At 46.2% G+C, this 21741-nt stretch overlaps 1 protein-coding gene and 1 long non-coding RNA gene across 2 annotated transcripts in view; one reads left to right on the forward strand and one right to left on the reverse strand.

Annotated features, from left to right (window-relative positions):
• Positions 1–1889: 1889 nt before the first annotated feature.
• On the reverse strand, positions 1890–5598 carry LOC120947816 (uncharacterized). The gene is made up of 3 exons (XR_005750901.2): positions 3852–5598; positions 3452–3578; positions 1890–3352 (listed from the first exon to the last, which is right to left on the reverse strand). It is a non-coding gene; the product is annotated as an uncharacterized LOC120947816 (long non-coding RNA).
• A 1794-nt stretch (positions 5599–7392) lies between these two features.
• LOC120947809 (uncharacterized) overlaps positions 7393–21741 on the forward strand; it is a 73630-nt gene continuing 59281 nt past the window's right edge. Inside the window, exons 1-6 of the mRNA XM_049607000.1 lie at positions 7393–7402; positions 8151–8310; positions 8403–9307; positions 10080–12473; positions 12561–12698; positions 18595–20198. Of these exons, the coding sequence (XP_049462957.1) occupies positions 7393–7402; positions 8151–8310; positions 8403–9307; positions 10080–12473; positions 12561–12698; positions 18595–20198 (5211 nt within the window). The remainder of the gene's footprint in view (positions 7403–8150; positions 8311–8402; positions 9308–10079; positions 12474–12560; positions 12699–18594; positions 20199–21741) is intronic.

A 21741-nucleotide genomic window follows, 5' to 3' on the forward strand; every position in this document is an offset into this window, starting at 1 on the left:
AACCTTAGAAGCAGGGTGGCAAACGCAACATCGACCAATTTTTGAAGTTTTGAAGGACCATCTTTTGTTGTTGTTCGTTTGGATTTTCTGTTTGTTTTTGTTACTTTGTGTTATTGGTTCCGTTGTTTATTTTTTTAATCACTCATAACTGTGCGAATAACATGACTTTGGCTGAGTACAGAGAGGCAGACAAAAAAAAGAGAAGAAAAGAAAGCTAAACAAAGTAATAATGTTCAATTTGGCACAAACCACATCACGCAAGAAGTAAGAGTGAAATGAAAGAAATTTTCCAAATTTAATGTCCATGGATTCGTGTGAATTCGAATCATCACTTTTTGTAGTAGTAGTAAGGCAATCAGATTAGCAAACTCTGTCACAAGCAATGTACTAAATTTATTGGGCATCCTCGACATGCTCATCAGTCGCTCGTGCGCAAACAACACCGTACACACTTTCGTCCGTATTGCGATGGCAAAGCAGCAAACCTGGAAAAGGGAGTTGACGAGATTGGAAACAAAACAAACAAACCAACAGCTCTGAGACTGATTCAATATTGATCGATGTATCGTACCCCCGGTACACAATGTAAATCACTGGCAGGAATGTTGCTGTGATGCGACGATGGTTATTGTTATGCTACCGCTTTACTTAGGCTTACAGAGAGGGCCGATGTTTTGGCAAGGTGTGAAACGAATGCAACGCATCGGCAGTTTAGGAAGAGGAAGGATAGAACGAGCAGCGAATGAGGTGTAGATTTATGCGCTGTGCTGTTTTGTTGAAAGCGTAAGAAAGATGTTTTATATTAAGCAGATTTTGTTGTGCCATGTGGTATCACGCTGTATGTGCGATGTACGACCGATATTTACCAAGGGTTTTTGTTTATCATTTGCTTGTTTGTATGTATGATTTTGTACAGCTTTTGTCGCAAGATTGTCTCAGCTACAGCCATTTGCTAACGCACGTGTCTCTACGAAACGGACTCGAATTTAGACCAAAAACAACAACAACAACAGAAAACAAACGACCAACAACAAAACACAGCATTTGCGCCTTGCTTCTATTGTTTGTATGTGCTTCAAGACGGGTTTTTGCTTTATTTTCAACGTATCGAGGTTTTGTGCTGTGCGCCCGTTACCTATGCACAGCATCACAGAGAACGTTTCCGTCGGATTTGGTGGCTTCCGGATGGTTTTTTATACTTTTTGGTTAACATTGTTATGTGAAGTGGACCCTGGACTGAGAAGTAGAGGTAAGATACATGAGAATGGGTTTGATCGCTGCGCGCGGCTGCTGCTGCCCACCCCTCAGGTTAGTTACAGCGTGACTAGTGTGATAAAGCATGTTTGGATGAAAATTACTTTCAGATTGTTAGAGAGCGAGAGAGAGAGAGAGAGACGATGCAAGAGCCCCATACACTGCGCTCGGTTTGCTTGTGTAGTAGTACACTAGTATACTTCCATCTTAATTCTATCAAAATTTCTATCTTTCTTTGGTAACGATGAGATACAACTAGCCCTAACCAGCCAGTAGGTAGTAGGTCGTTTAATGCTATCTGATCCTCCTACTTAATCACTTCCAGCGTCCACTTCACGTCCACGGTTGCACAAGTAAATGGCATTGGTTCTAATTCCATAACCTTCTGTTCTATGCTCCTGACACCATCGGCAGGCTCAACCGATCGATCCGGACCTGACGGCGAAGCTGCTGGGCCGCGGGGTGGCCGTCTCGCCGGTCGTAACGGTGGAACCCAGGCGCCGTAAATTCCACAAGGCAATCACGCTGAGTATGCCGGCACCGAGGGCCCACAGCCAGGGGATGATCAATCAATACTCTGGCAGCGCGCCCACCCTACGACTGTTGTGCTCCATCACCGGTATGTACGCCTGTTGCTTGCTCTATGCGACAGATTTTGCTACCGTATCTCACTCTCTCTATTATTAGCAAACAATTTACTCTAACGACTGGTTGATACCTTGATTAACGAATTTGTCATATACATAGATAGATATATAGAGGTATCTGTAGTTTTCATTCGTTTTCCATGTTTTGACCGCATCAGCAGCGCGCATCATTCTTTCCGTTGTTGATATATTTCTATCAAAATCGATAACACGCAACTATACCAAGCTCGCCATAATGCCGATGCTGTCTGGTGCTAGCTGACAATCATGGGCGGCAAGCTCTGCTCATTCAAAGCCATGCTGTAATGTCCTCATGCTCCTCGATAACTGCCACACTAAAGCCATCTCCAAGAGTCAAGCATGATACAGTACTGGTAGCACAGCAAAAGGGGGAGGGAGTCCTTGTCTGATGTATCGTTTTCCGTTATTGATCCGTTGCGTGATGGTCCGAACGGAAGAAATAGTAGTTTTATTTTGTTTCCTATAGCTTTTCTTTTCATTTTACCATCGTTTAGTCCTGTGGACATTGTTCTGCATTTTGTTCAAATTTAAAAAGCATGAAATACAACAGATTACACGCTCATTGTCTGTTCGTTGAAACTCGGTCAGTCCTATGGCTGGAGCTGGGTGTTTTGTTTTTGTTTTATTGGATGGAAACACGTTACTGAAGAACAGAAGCTTACTCAATGCTTATTCTCTATTTGCGTCAAAGATCTTCAAGACACTTCAAATCATACAATTTAAGCATTTTTCATTAGTTGTGTTGTGTTGCGAGTGGTACTGCCAATTATGATGTCCGTTATGAATTATCATCCGTTCGTCTCGCTAGATCACTGTACGTGTATTTATACTATGTGTGTGTGTGTGTGTTTGCGTGTTGTATTGACTGCTGATTGATTTATTGGGAACGTGAGGTTCATTGATTTTTTTAACTTTAAGTTTATACGTTCTGTATGAAGCTTTAATGTTGTTAGGTTTTTTTCGTAACCAAATTTATATTCCGTTTAGGGAGAAGAGGATGTGTGTGTGTGTAACTCATAGTTTGAGTTTTAAAAATTGGCTTTTTATCAAAATTACTAGAGCGTTATTTTGTTTTGTTTTTTTTTTCATTTTTGTTACTGAAGTTTTGAGTTTTGTACCAATGTTTTACTATGTTCCTTTAATTTCTACTGTGTTTGTTTATACGTTTTGTCTTTGTTTACTGTCTCCTTGAACTGTGTATAGTGATAGGGTTTGATTCATTCTGATGCTATCTGCTGAGTGTCAGTGTGCAAATGCATCGCCCTTTCATTGGATAGGCTGTGCTGGTTTTGGTTTGCAAAATTTACACAGGAAACACATCCAACACTGTTGTCTCGGCTCACTTCCTTAACCGTTAAGCAGCAACACCAACCCCATTCCATGCAGAAACAGAATCATCCATTCGAAAGCATCTGTTTTGTTTGTTATACCTTTTTTTTGAAAATTATAGTTTTAGTTGGATTGAAAAGAACAGACACTCAAAACACCAGAACCAGTAACCAACCCCAAGCCTTACAAACTATACATACCCCATTACCATAAACTATTGTTCCGATTTCGTACTAATACCTCGACAATATATGCCTGTTACTGCACGCATTCCCATGTTGCGCCCTACCATGAAGGTGTGTTTCGGAAAAGATCTCTGAAAGGTAACTAACAAAAAAAAAGAATAAAAAAAAACAAAACAAAAAATACAAGCAAACAGACAAAGAGAAAACAGCATTATTAAAAAAAAAGCGAAAACAATAATCCTGCTCCATGTGGGAATAATAGCAACAGTTTATTTTTATTCATTTGCTGTCTTAAGCATAAAAACGAAAAGAAATGCCAAACAGATGAAAGCTACTAGAACAAGCAAAACAAACACAATAAAAACAGCGTTTAGATTCGTTTTCGTTTTTGAGCCGATAACCGATTTTAGCTCACCTTTGGTCTTCTCCATCTTTCTCTACTATTCACACCTTTCACTAATCTATTATCTTCTCCGGTTTTGTTTGTGTTGTTTTCTCAATTTCTATGAATGATTCTTTCTAAAGGGTTTCGATTGCGCTTCTCGTGCCCCTTTACTTATTCGTTTTAGTTACGTATGTTGTCTTCGATTGCTGCAATCTTGCTCTAGCAATGCGTTTTCGGTTCGAATCCGTTTGGTGTCACTTTTCGTTGGTCTCAAGTTTGTTCAGTTGTTTCGTCAGTTGGCTTGCCTGTTTTGCCGCTACGCCTAACTTACGCCCCCTCCCGGGAGGGTGCAAATGTATAGTTTGCAAACTACGTTTGAACATTTGTACGTTGAAGGTTTACTTTTCCGAATTTGCGTTGTGGCATTGGGATCGGTGCGAACTGTTCGCCCGAAAGCTATATTCGATCGATACTTGCGCTGATGCAAAGTTCGTACTTTTGTTTTAGTGTTTTGTTTCTGTTTTTAGGTTTTGTTCATTGATTTCACGAGCTAATGTCTGCTAGTTGCTCTACGTATGTTGTTTTTTAGTCGTTTTTCTCGGTTTGTTTTTCTTTTCTTCGAGAACATTCATCCTCTACGTCTTTGTTTATTCCGCTCTGTGTTGCCAACACGATCCACCGCGTACACATGGGTTTACTTCTTTTATTTTTTCGATATTTGAAAGATATTTTTTCAAATCTTACTTAGTTTTCCCTCGTCCCCATGCTTATTTGCCTTAGACTCGCGCGTTTTCGTTTGCAATATTTGCACTCAGAGTGTACTGAATTGTGGATAAGTTTTCCGATCTCCGATCAGAATATCGCATTTGAAATGAACACGGTGCTTTTGGTAGGAGAGAACTAATGCAAGCGGGACATCACTATTTTTATGTGCAACATTCTATAACAATAACTCGTATGACCCACCTACCCAGAGCACACTAAGTTTAAACGTGTAGATTTTTTTCACTAATTATTTATTCTTGCACCTAACGATTCTTACGACATGTTGTTACCAATTTTTGTAACTGTTTACGATTTGTTGCTTTAAATAATAAGACTATAATAAGGAAAATACAACGGGCACACCCACATGTAAGGCGATGTGTGAGTATGTTGTTTCTTACAAGGAGTACAACCCGTGCAAACAGCGAAATCTGGGAAAGTCTTTGCTGCTTTAAACTCTCTCAAAACGAAACCTATCCACTTTTCTGCTCTGCTTCTATTGTTTATCTGTGTATTATGGTTGGAACATCTTTTCCAAGACGAGTGAGACGAATTATTTGTGTATTTGTAGTAAAAAAAACTTTTTTCAGTTTGGACACAATTACAGAGAAACACTTTTTGTTTGTCTTAGTTGGGAGTTTTTGGCCGAACTTCTGTTCCTACCAAAGTGAACGCGTTTTTGACAAAACCCCTTGTTTTCTTCCAATACATCACACCGCCATCAACAGGGAGAAAGTTTCATTTGGATAATGCACATCCCTTTGTTTGTCACTTGACTGTATTGGATTAATTTGCAATTTCGATCGCATCCCAGACCCAAACGCTTCCCCCAACCCCCCCCCCCCCCCCACGGCCCTTGCATAAATCCCAGATTATCACGATCAATCCACCAAACTGGTTTCCAAGCTGGTGTTTCAGTTGGTTTTTATGTTGTTGGTTTAGTCGCGTAATAATTTCAAAGTAAAACTATCCTGATCTTTCTACCTCTCTCTCTCTCTCTCTCTCTCTCTCTCTATATCTATAAACATCTAGGTCTCTGTTTGTTTCTCTTTACGTATCTTGTAATTTTGTTTTACAAAGCTTTCCGAGTTGTGTCCGCCAGTACACCTCACTGATATTTGAAGGCGCGCTAGCATTGTTAAACATTGTGTACTTTTTCTTTTTTTTTCAATTAACATTGAACCGCTCCAGTTTTGTATGTGTTCACATGACGTTTTAAGTTGTCTTTGCGTTTCTTATTCTTGGTTGTTTTGTTATTTTGTGGTTGAGAATCTCCCGTTTTGCCTATAGCAATATGAAAAAGCGTAAAGATAATAATGAGAGTTGAGCCATACTGCTTGCTCAGAATTACAGAGAGTAAACATGTAAACAAAATGTACACATCAAAAATTAGAAGCAAAAAAGCAAACAAGTGTTAGTTGCCCACCGGAGAACTTTTCTGAAACCGTTGCTAAAAGCCTAGTGGCGAAGTCGTGTGTCGTTGTTCGGCATCTTTGCGTCCTGCCGAAACCGTTTCCGACCAGTAGTTACTCAGTTACTTTTTGAAACAAACAAACAAACGTTTAGCAGGGACGACTGTTGATCACCATTGCCATCTATGATCTCGCATCACCACGTCCCATCGCCCTCACCCCAAGTACACTAAGCACCTACACCTGAACAATGTGTTGCAAAGTGGCCACTGCGCCGTTAGTTCCGCATTCCTTCTCATCAGTTTTGTGGTAGATTCTGTACGATCGTTGCAGTTTCGGTTAGTTTTCCATCCATTTTTCACAAACCATATATGTGGGCCATAAAATTCACATGTACCTCTTGCTTTCCCATCCATTGAAACCTATCCATTGCGCGTACACTGTTTCGTCGTGTCTGTAGCCCCTGCTCCATCTTCAGCCCATTTCCATCTGAGGCCTTTCCTTCCGTGTAATGTTACTGACATCAAGGGCATCATCACACACAAGCAGATCTCGGAAAGAGGCTTAACGTGCACAACGTGCCGTATCTATCGTTTACCTCATCGCCTATCCATTTGTTGGTACCGTTAGCGTATTATTGCGTAGTGTTGTTGCACAGTTTGGCGAGTGTTGATTGCTATATTTTGTTGTTGTTGATAAATCTCATATGCTTTTGAGTGCATAAAAACACTAAAAATCGCAAAGGAGAGATAGATAGACAGAGAAAGAGAGTAAACAGAAAAAACACATAAAAAGCAGCCGGTGGATAGTAATGGTTTCGAACAGTTATCTGCTCTCGTATGTATCACATAGAAAGAGCGCTTAGATAAACGAACATAAAGGAACGAGGGAAAAGGCAAACCATTTTAGTTTAGTACTTGGTTCATAATTTAGTTCACGTACCATGTGCCCTCCAGGCTTGTTTTTCGAGCTGCTTCATTTCCTTGCCTTCAATCTACTGTCATCTTTTGCACACGCGCTTCAACACGTTCTTTCATCAACCAGATCCTTCCTTCTGTCAAATAAATTTCGCAAAAAAAGATTGTCATCATCATCATTATCATCATCATGCACATCATCATCGATTCCAACGCCAGGAGGGGTTTTGAATTATCAGTTTTCGGTTTTGGGTTCGCTTCACGCCTGTAATTGATGTCTGTTTCTCATGATGAGCTATTTTTTGTGTTCATTTGTTATTGGTTTTTGGTTTTCGACAACCTGTGTGATATTTTCGTTTTATTCAATTATAGTTTCAGTAACACATTAATTTTGATTCCCGATCGGATCCAATCAAGATCGTGGTTGTCCTAATAATTTTGCGTATTTTTGGTTTTAATTATGTTCCATACGTTTCAATGGTCCCATGTAAGTGTTTACTCGACGTACAGCAGAGAGTGGCTCGAGTAGATTACGGGCAGCTGCTCACCTTTGATTCTTTTCTTTTTTTTACATTGTGCAATCAGTGGTGTCTCCAAATTTGCTAGAGTTAACGTAGCTTAGAACCACAACTACAAACTACATGGGGTTTGCTGACGCCCATTTTTGTTAGCATAGATCTTCATCACACAATATAGTACACCTTTTGAGTGCGATCAAACCGATTCGGTGGGAAAGTAAAGCTTGCAATACTACTCATGTTTGCATACTGAATGTTTTATAGTTTCATTTTTCTGTTTCTTACTACTACAAATGCTTGCAATGTGTGTTTATTAGTGGCTACCGGTTTGTGAGCAGAAGTGTTTTGCTAATCGTTCGATACCATTGTCTTGCTTCTCTTTCCATTCTTCTTATCATGTACACTTGCATCTTTACACTCTCTCACTTATAAATATCACACACACACACACAATCACACAAACATTTCGAACACATTGAAACATAACCTTGCACACACTCTCTCACACACGTACACTTATTGCTATGCACCTAAATTTACTGTACACATTCTGGCCCATTCCTTTCTGCCCATTCAATTGCATTTCGACCGGTTCAATTTTGCTGAAACATACAAAATACTACACCTCCCCTTCTCCCCCCTTCAACCGAAACGAAACAAAACCTTTGCTGATCTCAAACCCCAAACAAACATACACATATTCATCAAACAAACTAGGTGGTACGACCCGGGCACAATGGGAGGATGTAACTGGATCGACGCCGCTCACGTTCGTGAACGATTGCGTATCGTTCACGACCACCGTATCGGCACGGTTCTGGCTGATGGACTGTCGCAACATAGCCGATGCAACCAAGATGGCAACCGAGCTGTACAAGTAAGCAAATCGAACATTCACACACCAATATGCGTATCATATGCTGACCGGGCACGTGCCTCTTCACCTTTCCGTTCCACTCGCCCGTACAGAGAAGCCATACACGTACCGTTTATGGCCAAGTTTGTCGTGTTCGCCAAGCGTACCGATCCGCTAGAGGCGCGTCTCCGCGTCTTCTGCATGACAGACGATCGTGAGGACAAGACGCTCGAGCACCAGGAACATTTTACCGAGGTGGCCAAGAGCCGCGACGTGGAGGTGCTGGAGGACAAGCCGCAGTACATCGAGCTGGCCGGCAACCTCGTGCCGGTGACCAAGTCGGGCGAGCAGCTCGCCCTCCCGTTCAAGGCGTTCCGCGAGAACCGGCTGCCGTTCGCCGTGCGCGTCAAGGACCAGCACGCGGACATCGTCGGCCGGACGCTGTTTATGCGCGAGCCCAAGATTGCCAAGGGTGAGCCGCCGCAGCAGCCGATCTGCATACTGAACATCGTGCTGCCGGAAACGATCATACCGGAGCAGACGACCACGATAACGGACTCGCACGAAATTATGCTACGCGTCGGGCGGGTGCGTGCCGTCGTACCACCGCGCCAGCTCGTCGACGACCAGAACTATCTGGGCGAGCTGCGCATCGTCGACATTTCCAACCTGCTCGGCGAGGACTGGATCCGGCTCGCGCCAGAAATCGGCGTGAGCGAGACGGACGTGGAGAATATTGTCGCGCAGATACCGGCCAGCACGGCCCAGCAGGCGCAGGCCATGCTGAAGCAGTTCCAGTCGAAACCGAACAATGACTTTAACATACTCGAGAACGGGCTGCGCACCATCCACCGGGACGATATTGTGGAGCGGTGCATACGCAGTGCGACCACCACCGGCACCACCACCACCGTTACGATGCGCAACAAGACCTCCTTCTCGATCGGCAAGCGCAGTGTCGAGGCGGTGGAGCTGCTCTCCGAAACGGATTCCATTGCAAAGATGGCACAAAAAGAAGGTAAGACAGTGCTGGGTACGGCAGTTTGAGATGAGCATATTCTTTATTTTCAGTTAAATTAAACAGAGTAGAGGAGTAGTTGAAGGGATTCAATTGTTTTTGAACTCTTTTGGGATTCATCCGATTCATCTGAGCCGATCCGAAATTAGAATCGACCCGGAAATCGCAATAAACTTCGGCTTCAGAATCAGAATTGGGTATGGAATCAGAGTCAGTTATGTAATTGATATCAGAAGCAAAATTCGTCCCGGAATTTCCATGAGGATGGATCGTTTACAAATAAATTTGGGATCTTTGCGGCTATCAATACAATCGCAGATTCATAGGACCCAAGCGTCTATTCTCATGGAGTTGTTGAAACCAACTCTGTTTCCGGAGCTGATTCTGATTTCTTGGCTAGTTCCAATATCCGAGCCAATTTCGGAGCCAATTCTGGAACCGATTTCGATTCTGGAATCAATTCCAGAAACAGATTCCATACTTCGCCTCCAGAATCGATTCCAGAAAACTTCCAAGCTAGCCGCAATCTATTTGAAGGGCGACTTGACGACTCACTAAATTGCGATTCACCTGAATAACTCTCGATGTCCCCTAAAAACTATTTTTTTAAATATTATCGCTCTCTACAATTCAATTAACTTTGACCGAGTCGCTAACCAACACGGAGAGATAGCAAGTTGAATCACAAAAGAGTCAAAACTCGTCGAGTACATTCTTTTCTATTTCAAAAGGAATGCCTTTGATGAACCGTTCCCTTGTGTTCGCCTTACAGATCGCCTCTCGAAACAGGAATCTACGAAGTATTCGGCAGAGGAGAAAACCGTCGAAGAGTCGGAAGAATCGGAGGAGGAGATGGTGAAGAAAACGGTGGCGGAGCGGCGGAAGCAGATCGAGAAGCGCCTGTCAGCGGACCGTTCCATACCGGCCTCGACGCAGAAGCGCGAGATCGTGGAGGAGATCATCACCATCAAGCGGCAGAGCGTTATCGACGATACGCGCGCCAAGCACGAGGAAGAGATACTGCTCCAGAAACCAATCGACAACACGTACAAGTCGTCCACCATGCCCGAGCCGGTGGTGAAGCTAAAAACGACCGTCGTCAAGGATGGACCGGGCGTGCGGAAGGACGAGTTCGAACAGGAGCTGCAGGACAAGTTTAAGGTGACGCTGAAGAACGTGGAAGAGTTCGAGCACCGGTCGGAGGTGCTGGAGCAGCTGGCCACGGAAGCGACCTCGGTCTCCGCATCGTCGCCGCGCGTGGTCGAGGAGATCAAGAAGAAGGTGGAGGAGCGTGTCCCAGCCGCGCTGGACGAGCCGACGGAGCCAGCGGAGCAGCAGCTGGTCGAAAGTGCCGTGCCGCCGGTGCCGAAAGAGCGTGCCCCGGTCCCGGCAAAGCGCACCAGTCTCACCAAGGAACCGGAAGAGTTCCAGGGCGTCGTGGAGGAATCGATCAAGGACGTGAAGCAACGCATCAGCTCGTTCGAGACGAAGTCCAAGACGGAATCGCTTGTGGACAGCAAGCAGTCGTCGGTGGACACTACCAGCGGGCGTGACTCGTGGAGCGACGATCATCGGCAGGCGAGCAAGCGCACCGACTCGGAGCAAATCTCGGAGGACTCCGAGCAGGAACCGTTGCTCCGCAGGGACGAGCATTCCAGCGTCCAGCGCACAGTTGGCGAATCGTCCGTGGTAACGACAACGCAACAGGCGTTCACCACCGTCGAACAGCTGGAACGGCACGATGTGTCGCATGCCGTCGAGGAGAAGAGGGAAAGTTTGCTGGAAGCTTTCGGCGCTGCCGACGCCGGTCCGGCACAGTGGAAGGAGCCGGACTCGGAACCGTCATCGCTTTCGGAGGCCACCGGCAGCAGCACCTCCAGGCGGGAGGAAAGCATCTCCCAGCACTTCAAGTCGGAAACGGTCAGCAAGGTGGAGGAAACGGTCACCAAGATGTCCACCACGGTGGAAACGAAAACGGTGGCCGGCCTGCCCGGAGGACTTGACGCATTCACCCTCGGCAAGGGCGATGAGACGATCGTGCGCGAAGAGTTTGTGGCGCGCAGTGCCGAGAGCAGCAGCATCGTCGACCGCACGGTGGAGTCGGTGGTGCGCGAGGTGCGCGACCAGGAGCCGGCCGTCGAGAAGCGGGACATGCACCGCGAGGTGCAGGAAACGGCCGACAAGATGGCCGCCCTGAGCAGCGTAGAAACGGTACAGATCGGCGAGGGGACCGCCCCGCAAGTGTCCACCGCCGCGGCGTACACCGTCGAGCGGTTCGAGGGGCTGCAGTCGGAGGTGGTCAGCCAGGATGCGGCCGGTATGGTGGCGGAGCGAACTGGTACAGCCGTGAGCAGCGTCGAAACCGGCGTTAGCCAGGGCGAGGACACGGTCAGCGAGAAGATTGTCGAGCGGGAGGAAGAGGTGCGCCGCCGGGTCGAGGAGAACGTGTCGATCGACAAGCCGGTGGTGCAGGAGACGGTGGCGCGCACGGTTACGCAGGAAGTTACCTCCAAAATTCCGGTGCCGTCGAAGAAAAGCTCACCGGAAGCAAAGGACCAACCGCCCATGCCGGCCGCCCAGCCAACGGACGGTGAACCGTCGGCTGTGGATCGGATGGAAGCCGCAGACCAACCGAAACAGACAATCGAGCAGCAACAGGCAGAGCTGTCGTCCCGGGCGGAGGAGATGATCGAGACGGTGGTTGAGCATGCGGAGTCGGTCGCTTCCAGGATTCCACGCTTCGGCACGACCAAGCCGGCCGCCCCGAAGCCGGAAGCAGTGGTGGCGGCAAAGTCGCCCGAACCGGACACCTCCAGCCTGTCGAAGATTCCGGTCCTGAAGGATCGCAAAGTGTCGGAGCAGTTTTCGAGCGATTCGTGCGAAACCGTCATCGTGCAACGGTCGGTCGAGGAGCTGCAGCCGCACGCGGAACAGGTGACGGCCAGCGAGACGGTGCCGGACCGCGAGTACGATGAGGAGATCATGTCTGCCACCGCGTACGGCAGCGAGCGCACCGTGACGGAAATCATTACCGAGGACCATCGCGCTGTCACGCCGGACGATTTCATCGACGAGATCATCGACGAGGCGCAGGACAAGGTGCAGCGGCAGCTGCAGTCGGCCGAGGTTACCGTCGGCACGCTCGACCTAAGCCACTCGGAAGAAGGTTAGTGTGTGTGTGTGTGTTTGTGGGTTTGTGCATCGATTAGCACCGACTAATTGCAACCGCGCCTGCTTCCAATTTTCCCTCTAGAATCGTTCGACAAGTCCGCCTACCCGATGCAGGAGTACATCTCGAGGCCGGGAGGCGGCAGCGGTTTCGATGCTAATGCTACCATCGACGACGACGACGAAGACGAGGAAGCGGAGCGGGAGCGGGAGAAATGGAAAGGTAGGTGCGATGCATGCATGATCCCTGTATCCTTCCATCAACCACCGAGTGGATCACTCACCCACTCTGTCCGCACTGTTCGGTCCGCATTCGCGTAACACGCACACCTACTACACACACGCATTCTCCACACTCTTGCTTGTGGGCGTGTGTAAGCGGAAAATTCACAACATCACACTCAAAAGAAAATGTAACTCCCACCCGCCCCACGTGTTTGACATTGTTGGTTTCATATTTTATTCCAAGACAAAAGAATGCACCACTCTAATGACGGAGCCGCCCGCATTGGTTCCACGGAAGCGATGCACCAATAAGTGCAGCAATACAAACCCCCCCCCCCCCCCTTACACGACCATGCGATAAACTGTATGGATCTCTTCCCTTCTTGCATCCCTTCTAGTTTTGGTTTTGTTTGGTTTTTGCTATGGGTAACACAAAATCAATTCTCTTTCGATGATGCAACAATTAATTTCCATTTTCTTTTGTTTTTTTTTTTTTTCGTTTGTCCCAATCCCATCTTCCCCCTTCTTTCTGCGTCCCATTGCGAACACTGCTTTTGTGTCTTTCTTGGTTTCCAGTTTTCTTAACCTTTCTCGCTGAGCGAGTCTTTATGTTTGGTTTATTTAACGACACAGCATATGTTTCTTTTTTGTTGTCTCTTCTTCCGACGTACCTTTCGTTTTCGCCCCGTTGCTTACCTTCACTTACCTTGCGAAGGGTGTAGGTTTATGCTTAAAATGGATTGGCTACCCTGACTACTGATATCGATTACGAAACGGTTACTAACTACAGAACAGATCAACGTCAAAACAGAACACCTCCATCATGTCACGATTGAACGTTTCGGTTGCTCACACGATTTCTTTATTTCCCCCTGTCCCTCTGTTTATTGTACAATTTTCTCGCTTGTTTTCCTTTTTATTTCGATCTCGCTCTCTCGCTCTCTCGCTCTCTCTATCTGTCCCTTTCTCTTTATCGCTCTTGTAAGTGAAACAAGTTTATCCCGGTGTTTATGTCACTGTGTTTGTGATAGTTGGTTAAATTCGGCACTGTTACGTTTTGGTTTTACCATTTTGTTGAACTGCAGTTAAATTGTTAGCGTAACTTAAGTAGGATTTAAGTTTGACGTTGATTCTATTAGAAACTATTTTTAGAACTCACTTAGATCGGTTTCGAGTTTAGTTCGTTTTTGTTAGTGGATTTAGTGTAATATCAAAACACCCACACGTACACTCGTCCACACAGATTTTCCTGATACAAGCAAGGAATCGATGTGTTTTTTTTTTATATTTATTTTGCTCTTTCTTCATTACTAATAACTAATAACAAGTTATGAGAGAGACAAAACAATTATTACCTACAAACTGGACAGCAAAATTTCCCTGCCATCATTTCCGTTATGTTCCAGGCGCCCTTGTGCTGTGTTCGCCATTTGTTTTGAAAATATTATAATCACCTACCTACGTCATAGCTGCCAACCACACCCCCCCACCTCTTTTTCATGCATTGTGTGCTCACGAATGTTAGTGCACATGTTAGAAACGTATACCATCATTCCTACTACTACTACTACTACTCCTTTGCGTTTGTTTTACACGGCTTAGATTTATACAGCATAACCTCATCTTCATATCGAAGTTGTTTCTCTCGGCGGCTCTTTCTCTCTCTCTACCATCTTCATCTTGTTACTAATCATCATCCTTCATTCACTCATGCACCACCAAAAGTTACATGATCGAGTGTCGGGCGCTACTGTGAGATTTAACCGTTTGGCTGACACTTGGCGAAGTTCCAGTCGCTCCCGCATTGCTTCCTAGATTATGCGCATTTCGCAAAAACGGAGAAAAAAAAAAACGATTCAACTATCATACAAATTAGCATTTCATTCCTCGGAACCTGCGCTCTGCCTTCCAACCACTCCGTCTCTATCGATACCGCACACATTTGCTACTTTGAGGTCGGTCTGGATATTTTCCTTTCAAATCATATTTCGTTGTCCGCCGTGTTTATGGCAGCTTGTGGTTAAGCTTTCCATTCTTTTTTCTTTGATTTGTGTGTGTGTGTGAGTGTGTGCGCGCGTTTGGAAGCATTCCTCTGCATCATATGGCTTCTTCGGTTCAGCTACTCGAGCCCAAACGGTACCACAGTGCCGCGAGCTCTCCATTTCAAATCGAGCCAAAGTGTCCTTCTGCGGCTCCTCATCACGCGCGTTGATCATGCAACAACAACACCAAATGGCATCATCCGAATTCTGTTGCTTCCTGCTAGGGCATACACATTCGCGTAAATTTCTTTCCTTTCCCAATGTGGCGCGTACCGCCATCCTGGTGGGTGCGCATAATTCCAATGACGGTCAGTAAGGAGGGCGTTAGTCCACCAGTTCTAGTCAACTTGCATCGATCGTGCACTTCATGGAAATTTGTAGCAAACAATCATACAACATGCTGTTCCACCACCTTAGCATACATATTTAAACACACACAACCACACACACACACACACACACACACACACATAATCACATACAAACATACGCAAACACATTACACTGACCATATATAGTACTGCGACTTTAGCCTTTTTTGTTTTAGATGTGTGCAGCTTGTTTAATGCAGGCCATCATAATTCAATGTACGAGTGTGTGTGTTTGTATTTTTTCTTTCGCTCTGTTCCCGAAGTTGCGAATAGCAACAGGCTGTGCACAAGCATCTTTGGGAGACAGTTTCATCAACCGATTGGCATACTGAACGTGCAGAAGTAAAACAAGGGCTTCACCAAGAAACCTGCAGCTGCTGCTAGGTGTTATCGCTCATCGTAGTTTTTTTTTTATCATTAGAATCCATGTATCCGAGTGGCCCAAAGTGGCTCATCATCATTCATTTCATCCACACTGTTCTGGAATGCTTAAAGGTTTCTTCGTGCGGCGGGATCATGCACACACCCCGTTTTCATTACGCCTAGAGGCGCTAGCACATTTAAGCCAGCCGCAAGGATAGTGAGCTTTTATTTTCGCTCCATAGTTCAATCTTCCTCCGAAACCCGCCCCCGCCCACCGCCCTCTGCTCTAATTTTGCTGTTCCTGCAGAATCGATTTTTTGGACGCGTCCAACGTGTGTCCTTCGGTCGGTGATTGCACAACCGCCTACGCGAGGTGTGTAGGGCTTCCCGCGGACACTCAGTGGTGATGGGAGACAAAGGGGGAGGGGGGGGGAGGGGGAGAATGAACAAAGCCACCTTTTCTCAGCGGACTGTCGCACGAAACGGCCAGCCGCCTTTAGAACAGCCGTGGCTGTGGCCAACGTCGAACGGTCTAATCCTCTTACGAAAGCTAGCATGCGGAAGTGTTCCCAGCGTGCTGGGCACGGAACTGTCACGGCAGGCAGGACGGCAGGGAACTTAGGGGGAGGGGCGACCATAGGCAGCACGGAAACGAGACATCGCGTAAAATAGATTCCCCATGCGCTGGGCGCGGAGCCCGTAGCAAACGTAGCCGTTAGTTGCGTTGGTAGCTTCGATCGAGTAGGAGCTCTTGTGTGGCGTAGGTTCGGTTAGGTGTTAATGCAATAAGAGCTCTAAATTCACTGTACGTGCAACAGTGTAGTGATCGCCGTCTCGCGGGGTAGATCCAATATAGCATAAGTTTTGTGAAAGTACAGCTCCACAAAGTTGATAGCAGAATATTGTGCCAGCTCAAGTGTGTTGCGCATTTCATCGTCCCGTAATTGTTATCCATCGCTTCATCGCCAACAGTGCCGACGGTGCAGTACGGTGTAGATCTTGTAGAAAAAAACAGTCAGCTTAACGGTAAGCAACTATTGATACCAACCTCAAATCGTTCCAAAATGGCACCTGCAAGGCAAACAGTACGATCGATAGAGTAGAATGGCAGATCTTGCATAGTTCAACGAGTGATATTGGCAATTGGTTTGTTTTTCGTATGGAATGGGAAACAGCTTAAATAGAGTTTTACAGAGTTTTAGAACTACTAACTTTAGTGCTAAAATCGTTAAGCATGCTGAACCAATAGTTAGCAAGACGATGTGCATAGCCGTTGGGCAGTTATGAGCGTAATAGTCCAACAGTCGTGCATCTGTTGTAGTTATCGTTCGACGTACTGTAATCTTAATCTGTACTGTAATTTTAATCGTAACAAAGCAACAATCATGTGTTTAGAGTTCCTTGTTTCGCTTATGATTTAGAAGCCAATATTTTTTCGTCCTAAATGGCAATGATGGGCCTGTCTCTTGGTGCAGTCGTCAACTCGTAACAATATGCCAGTGAAGGGCTCAAACCCCAAATTTACCGTACCGTAGGACGTACGTAGGACTGACTATCATGCTATGGGTAAATCAAGAAGTCACTGAAAGCCAAGCCCACTAGCGGAAAGCCAAGCGGTACTAGCGGTCAGACCTTGACCGACAGCGGTTGTTGTGCCATAGAAGAAGTAGAAGAAGAAGAAATGGGAATGATAATTTCCTAACGATAGGGATCTACCCTCGAATACGTAGGGTGCAATTTTATCATGTCAAAATTGTATCATGCTGCAGCCATCCATTTAATGTGTTTTACGTTCCCTTATTGCGCCGTTTCCGCTTTCTGTGGAAATTCCGTTCGGAAGATTCTTATAGTTTTTTTTAGCTAACCTGCTACTGACTGGAACTAGAATCCGATTTGTGTGCGAGTAAAGGTCAACATTGAACGGTGGCCGACATTGAGATGTTGAAGTATTTTGTTTCGAACTCCCTTTCTATCTCTCTCTTTTTGTGGTGCTTCACTCACTCGTTTTTTTACTTGGCTACTTTCTTTTTGGCTCCTGGTTTGCTTTTCGTTTCCCAATTGGATGTACCGTTTATTGTTTCCACACATAATTTTGCAATGCTTCAATTCCCCTTGTCACTTTTCAAAAGTAATCCTACGGCAAAAAGCAATTACAGCGGGCTTGAAACTGTGAGGAACACGAAGAGGTGCTGCACAAAATTAGTGCTTCACCCATACAAACACACACACACACACACATACACCCACGCAGGCACTGCATAATTTTGTCGGGGCAACTTTGGCAAGCCCAAACATAAGGATAATACTCACAATTTCAAAACCATGTTATTGTGCATTCTATCTCTGCTTTTGGTGTTTTAGTAAATTGGTTTGATTTAATCTAATGATTTCGAAAACAAATTCTAAAGTCACTCCCTCCCAACAAAGCTCAATATTGTTTCTGCGGAGAACTGCTCATAAGTGTTTCGTATTCGTTTCGTGCAACTCATCCAAACCTGTACATACATAACGTCACATAACGACAACCGTAACACGTACACAGAACATGAACATGAAATTTACATCCTTACTCTTTTACTCACCACTCAACACGAATGGGGGCAAGCATATTAAAAACGAAAAAAACACACACTTATTCACGCAACCAGAGCGTGAAAACATACATCCATCTATGCTGGTCTCTGCTTGTAATAATGTGACCGGTCCTAATGGGTCCACTAATACAGAAGGAGGTGCTTTACCTTATCGCCGGTTTCTCTACCAATCACCATTCCCTTACCACACCACGTGCTCAGCTCATCCATTGCGTCGTTATAATCCATTTTGTCGAACATATCTGTACTTCACCTTTCTTTTCCTCTGATCCTTATTAAATTGTTATGATTAATTACACGCTGCATACCAATGCTCTTACCTGTGGTGGATTTTTCGATACTCAAACATACCTTATACGGTCACGTATCTGCTGGTGTTTCACAATTCGAAATCCAACCCAACGTCAACTGTTACACACTAATTGGTAAAATTTGTCTGTGATGTGAAACCGTGTGCGCACAAAACCCCGGTGGCTACTTCTCTTCTCGTAACACAAAACACACACACGGTCGCACCACCCCAGAGGATGCAAACTCTTCCGTGCCCGATGACATGTCGACGACCGATTTCGAAGCATTCCGCGAGTACCACTGGTTGGATACGCCGGATGCGGCCGGTCCGGCCGGGCAGCGGTACGGGCTGGCCAGAACGTCCACACCGATCCGTGACGCAACGGTGGCCGCCGGCGTGACGCTCGCGTCACTGGAGGATTTGGATACGCTCAGTCCACTGTCGGCGGGTGAGGCGAGTGATGGGCGAAAGTTGGCGCTTCCGGAGGAGGCAGGAAGTGGCACAGGCGATGTGGGTGGTACCATCGACGCATCGGCGAGCGCTGTCAGATCGTCGCGCAAGCACTTTAACCTTGACCTGGACATGGACGTAACCTCGACCAAGACGACGACGACCGCGACTTCGACGACTACGGCGACCAAGGCACGCAAGACGACGACGTTCGAGAAGAGCTTCAAGCCGGAAAGCCACTCGAACCGCGGCACTTCACCCATGGACGAGGTGGTGGAGTCGCCCGACAGCGTGCACAGTGCGCGGTTCGGGCGCGGCGAGTCGCCCGCGATCAGGCTCGTGATAGGACGGAAGGAGATCAAAACGTCCGACACGTCGGCGATAACCGAAAGCCGCCTGACGGTGTACGGCCACAAGGATGTGGAGATATCGATCAGTTCCCAATCGACGATCAGTCTGACAACGACGCACACTTCCAAAGATGGTCGCGACAAGACGACGGAAGTAAGTTCAAGCGGCGGCGAGGTAAAGGAGGTAAGCAGCGGCAAGCGGTACAAACAGTTCAAGCTGGTGGACGATCCCGACTCGGAGCAAACCGAGCGTAAGCGGGACGAGGCAGTATCGTTTTCGAAGAAGAAGAGCGTGTACCTGTTCGGAAGCTTCGATTCCAGCAGTGGATCGCCCATCACCGAGACGAGCGTCTCGCAGCATGTGACGGATACGGGCATATCGCTCACGAGAGGTTTCACTGAAACCATGACCTCGCCCGGTGTCATATCGTCCTCCGTCGAGGAGAAGAACAAGAAGGTAAGCATCATTACCGATACGGCTGTTGATGTGGAAATTGAGGAACTGGAACTTACCGATGCTGGCCTGAGCCCTATTCTTCCGGATGAGGCGGATGTAACTGCGGATTTCCAGTTGGCCGAGGAAGATGTGCACTTTGCGCACACGGGCACGAGTCCGATGGACTTCGAAGAACATTCGGTATCGGCAGCGCTGGACACTTCCGAAGCGGCCACGCTAACCGATCGCGTAGAGACAAAGGATGCGTCAAACAGCCCGCTGGATGTGCATATCACTTCCATCCTCAAGCGCGACGTCAGCAAGCTGACCGACGAAGAGTTGCTGACGGGTCGCCGAGGATCGGGCGACGTGAAGGCAAAAATAAAAATGCTGGAGCAAAGCTCCAAAGCACATAGTGCACAAAGCTCACCCAAGAAGAAGGTTGAGTTTGAAGAACATCAACTGAAGCACGACAGACAGGACTCGCCGAAACGGCAGAAGGCATCGGGTAAAATAACGGAGCTGCGCAAGATATTTGGCGAAGAGGAAGAACCGGTCGAGTCGAATGTTATGTCGGAGTCAATTCCGCCTATTCAGGAGGTAATCAAGCAACTGGAAAAGAGAATAGCAGTTAAACAGGTAGAGAGTTCTGCTCGCGCTGAAGTGTTTACCAAACGTCCTGAAGTGGACGTTGAAGATTTAACGTCCCAGATAATACCCGCAAAGGTTTCAGAACCCCAGGAGCCAATGGTAGAAAAAGACCAACAAATATCAAAGCTAGTACGCGGTGTTCAAAGCCTCGGCATGCGAGAACAAAGTACTAAGCAACTCGAGCAAGAACGACGTAATGTAGAGCTAAGAGCAGCCATCGATGAACCGGTTTGCGAGAAGCTTGCTGAGCGCAAGATCGTTACCGATCTAGTGAAGGACGAGCTGGATAGTGAAGATAATGAACTAAGAAAAACAAATGATCTTATAAAAATGTTTGAGATGAAACGAACTACTTCTGAGGAGGCTATTAAAGCAAGCCCTAAACGAAAGCCATTAAGCGCTGTTAGTCAGAAAATGTCTACCACTTATCTGGCGCCAATGGTTTGTGATACAGATAAACCTACTGAGAAAATTGATGAGGTAGATTTTGTTAAAGTGGAGACAAGTGGGCAAGTTAACACGTTCAATGATGATCAGCCTCCTGTAACGAATCTTTCAGCTGCCGCTGAATGTGTGATAGATGAAGAATATAGAATGAAAAATATTCAAGAGCTCAAGGCCAGATTTGAAACCATGCAAGAAGCCAATCAAACCTATATTAAAACACAATCTCAAGAAAAGCCATCAAGCACAAAACATACTGCTACAGCGATTTCGTACGAAACCATCACGCATCAAAAACCACAATTAGGAGATGCTACCAAAACACGCACGAAACGTGAAATCTGTAAACTTGATAACAACATAATTAAACAATTTGAAACAACTGAATGGTCCGCTACTGAACAACACCAAGAACCGACAGAAAAACAAGAAAAATATAATGAATTTGATAAAGCTCAAGAAAACATGAAACAAGCACAAAACGTGCAACGTGAAACAACATTCAACAACGCACATATTCTCAAAACACAGACAACAGCAGCTCTAACACAGAGTTCAGTCATGACCAAGCAGAAGCTGATAAAAACTGAGATATTAGCCGAACTGGAACAAAGCAAAATGGAACACGACAAACAGCCACAGCCATCGGAATCTGTGACTGAGGTTGTTGAAAAGGAACTGACCGAAGATACCGAGCTGGTCGAGGCAAAGGTTATCGAGACCGTAGTCGAGAAGGTTGAGGCCAAGGTTATCGAGACCGTAGTAAAGAAGGTTGAGGCTAAGCCAGATGACAAGCCAGAACAAGACGAACAGCCAGAGCCATCGGAGCCTGTGTCTGAGGTTGTTGAAAAGCAACTGACCGAAGATACCGAGCTGGTCGAGGCAAAGGTTATCGAAACCGAAGTCGAGAAGGTCGAGGCCAAGGTTATCGAGACCGTAGTCGAGAAGGTTGAGGCCAAGCCAGGTGACAAGCCAGAACAAGACGAACAGCCAGAGCCATCGAAGCCTGTGTCTGAGGTTGTTGAAAGGGAACTGACCGAAGATACCG

Source organism: Anopheles coluzzii, chromosome 2 (assembly GCF_943734685.1).
Source record: "Anopheles coluzzii chromosome 2, AcolN3, whole genome shotgun sequence".
Classification (NCBI taxonomy): Eukaryota; Metazoa; Arthropoda; class Insecta; order Diptera; family Culicidae; genus Anopheles; species Anopheles coluzzii.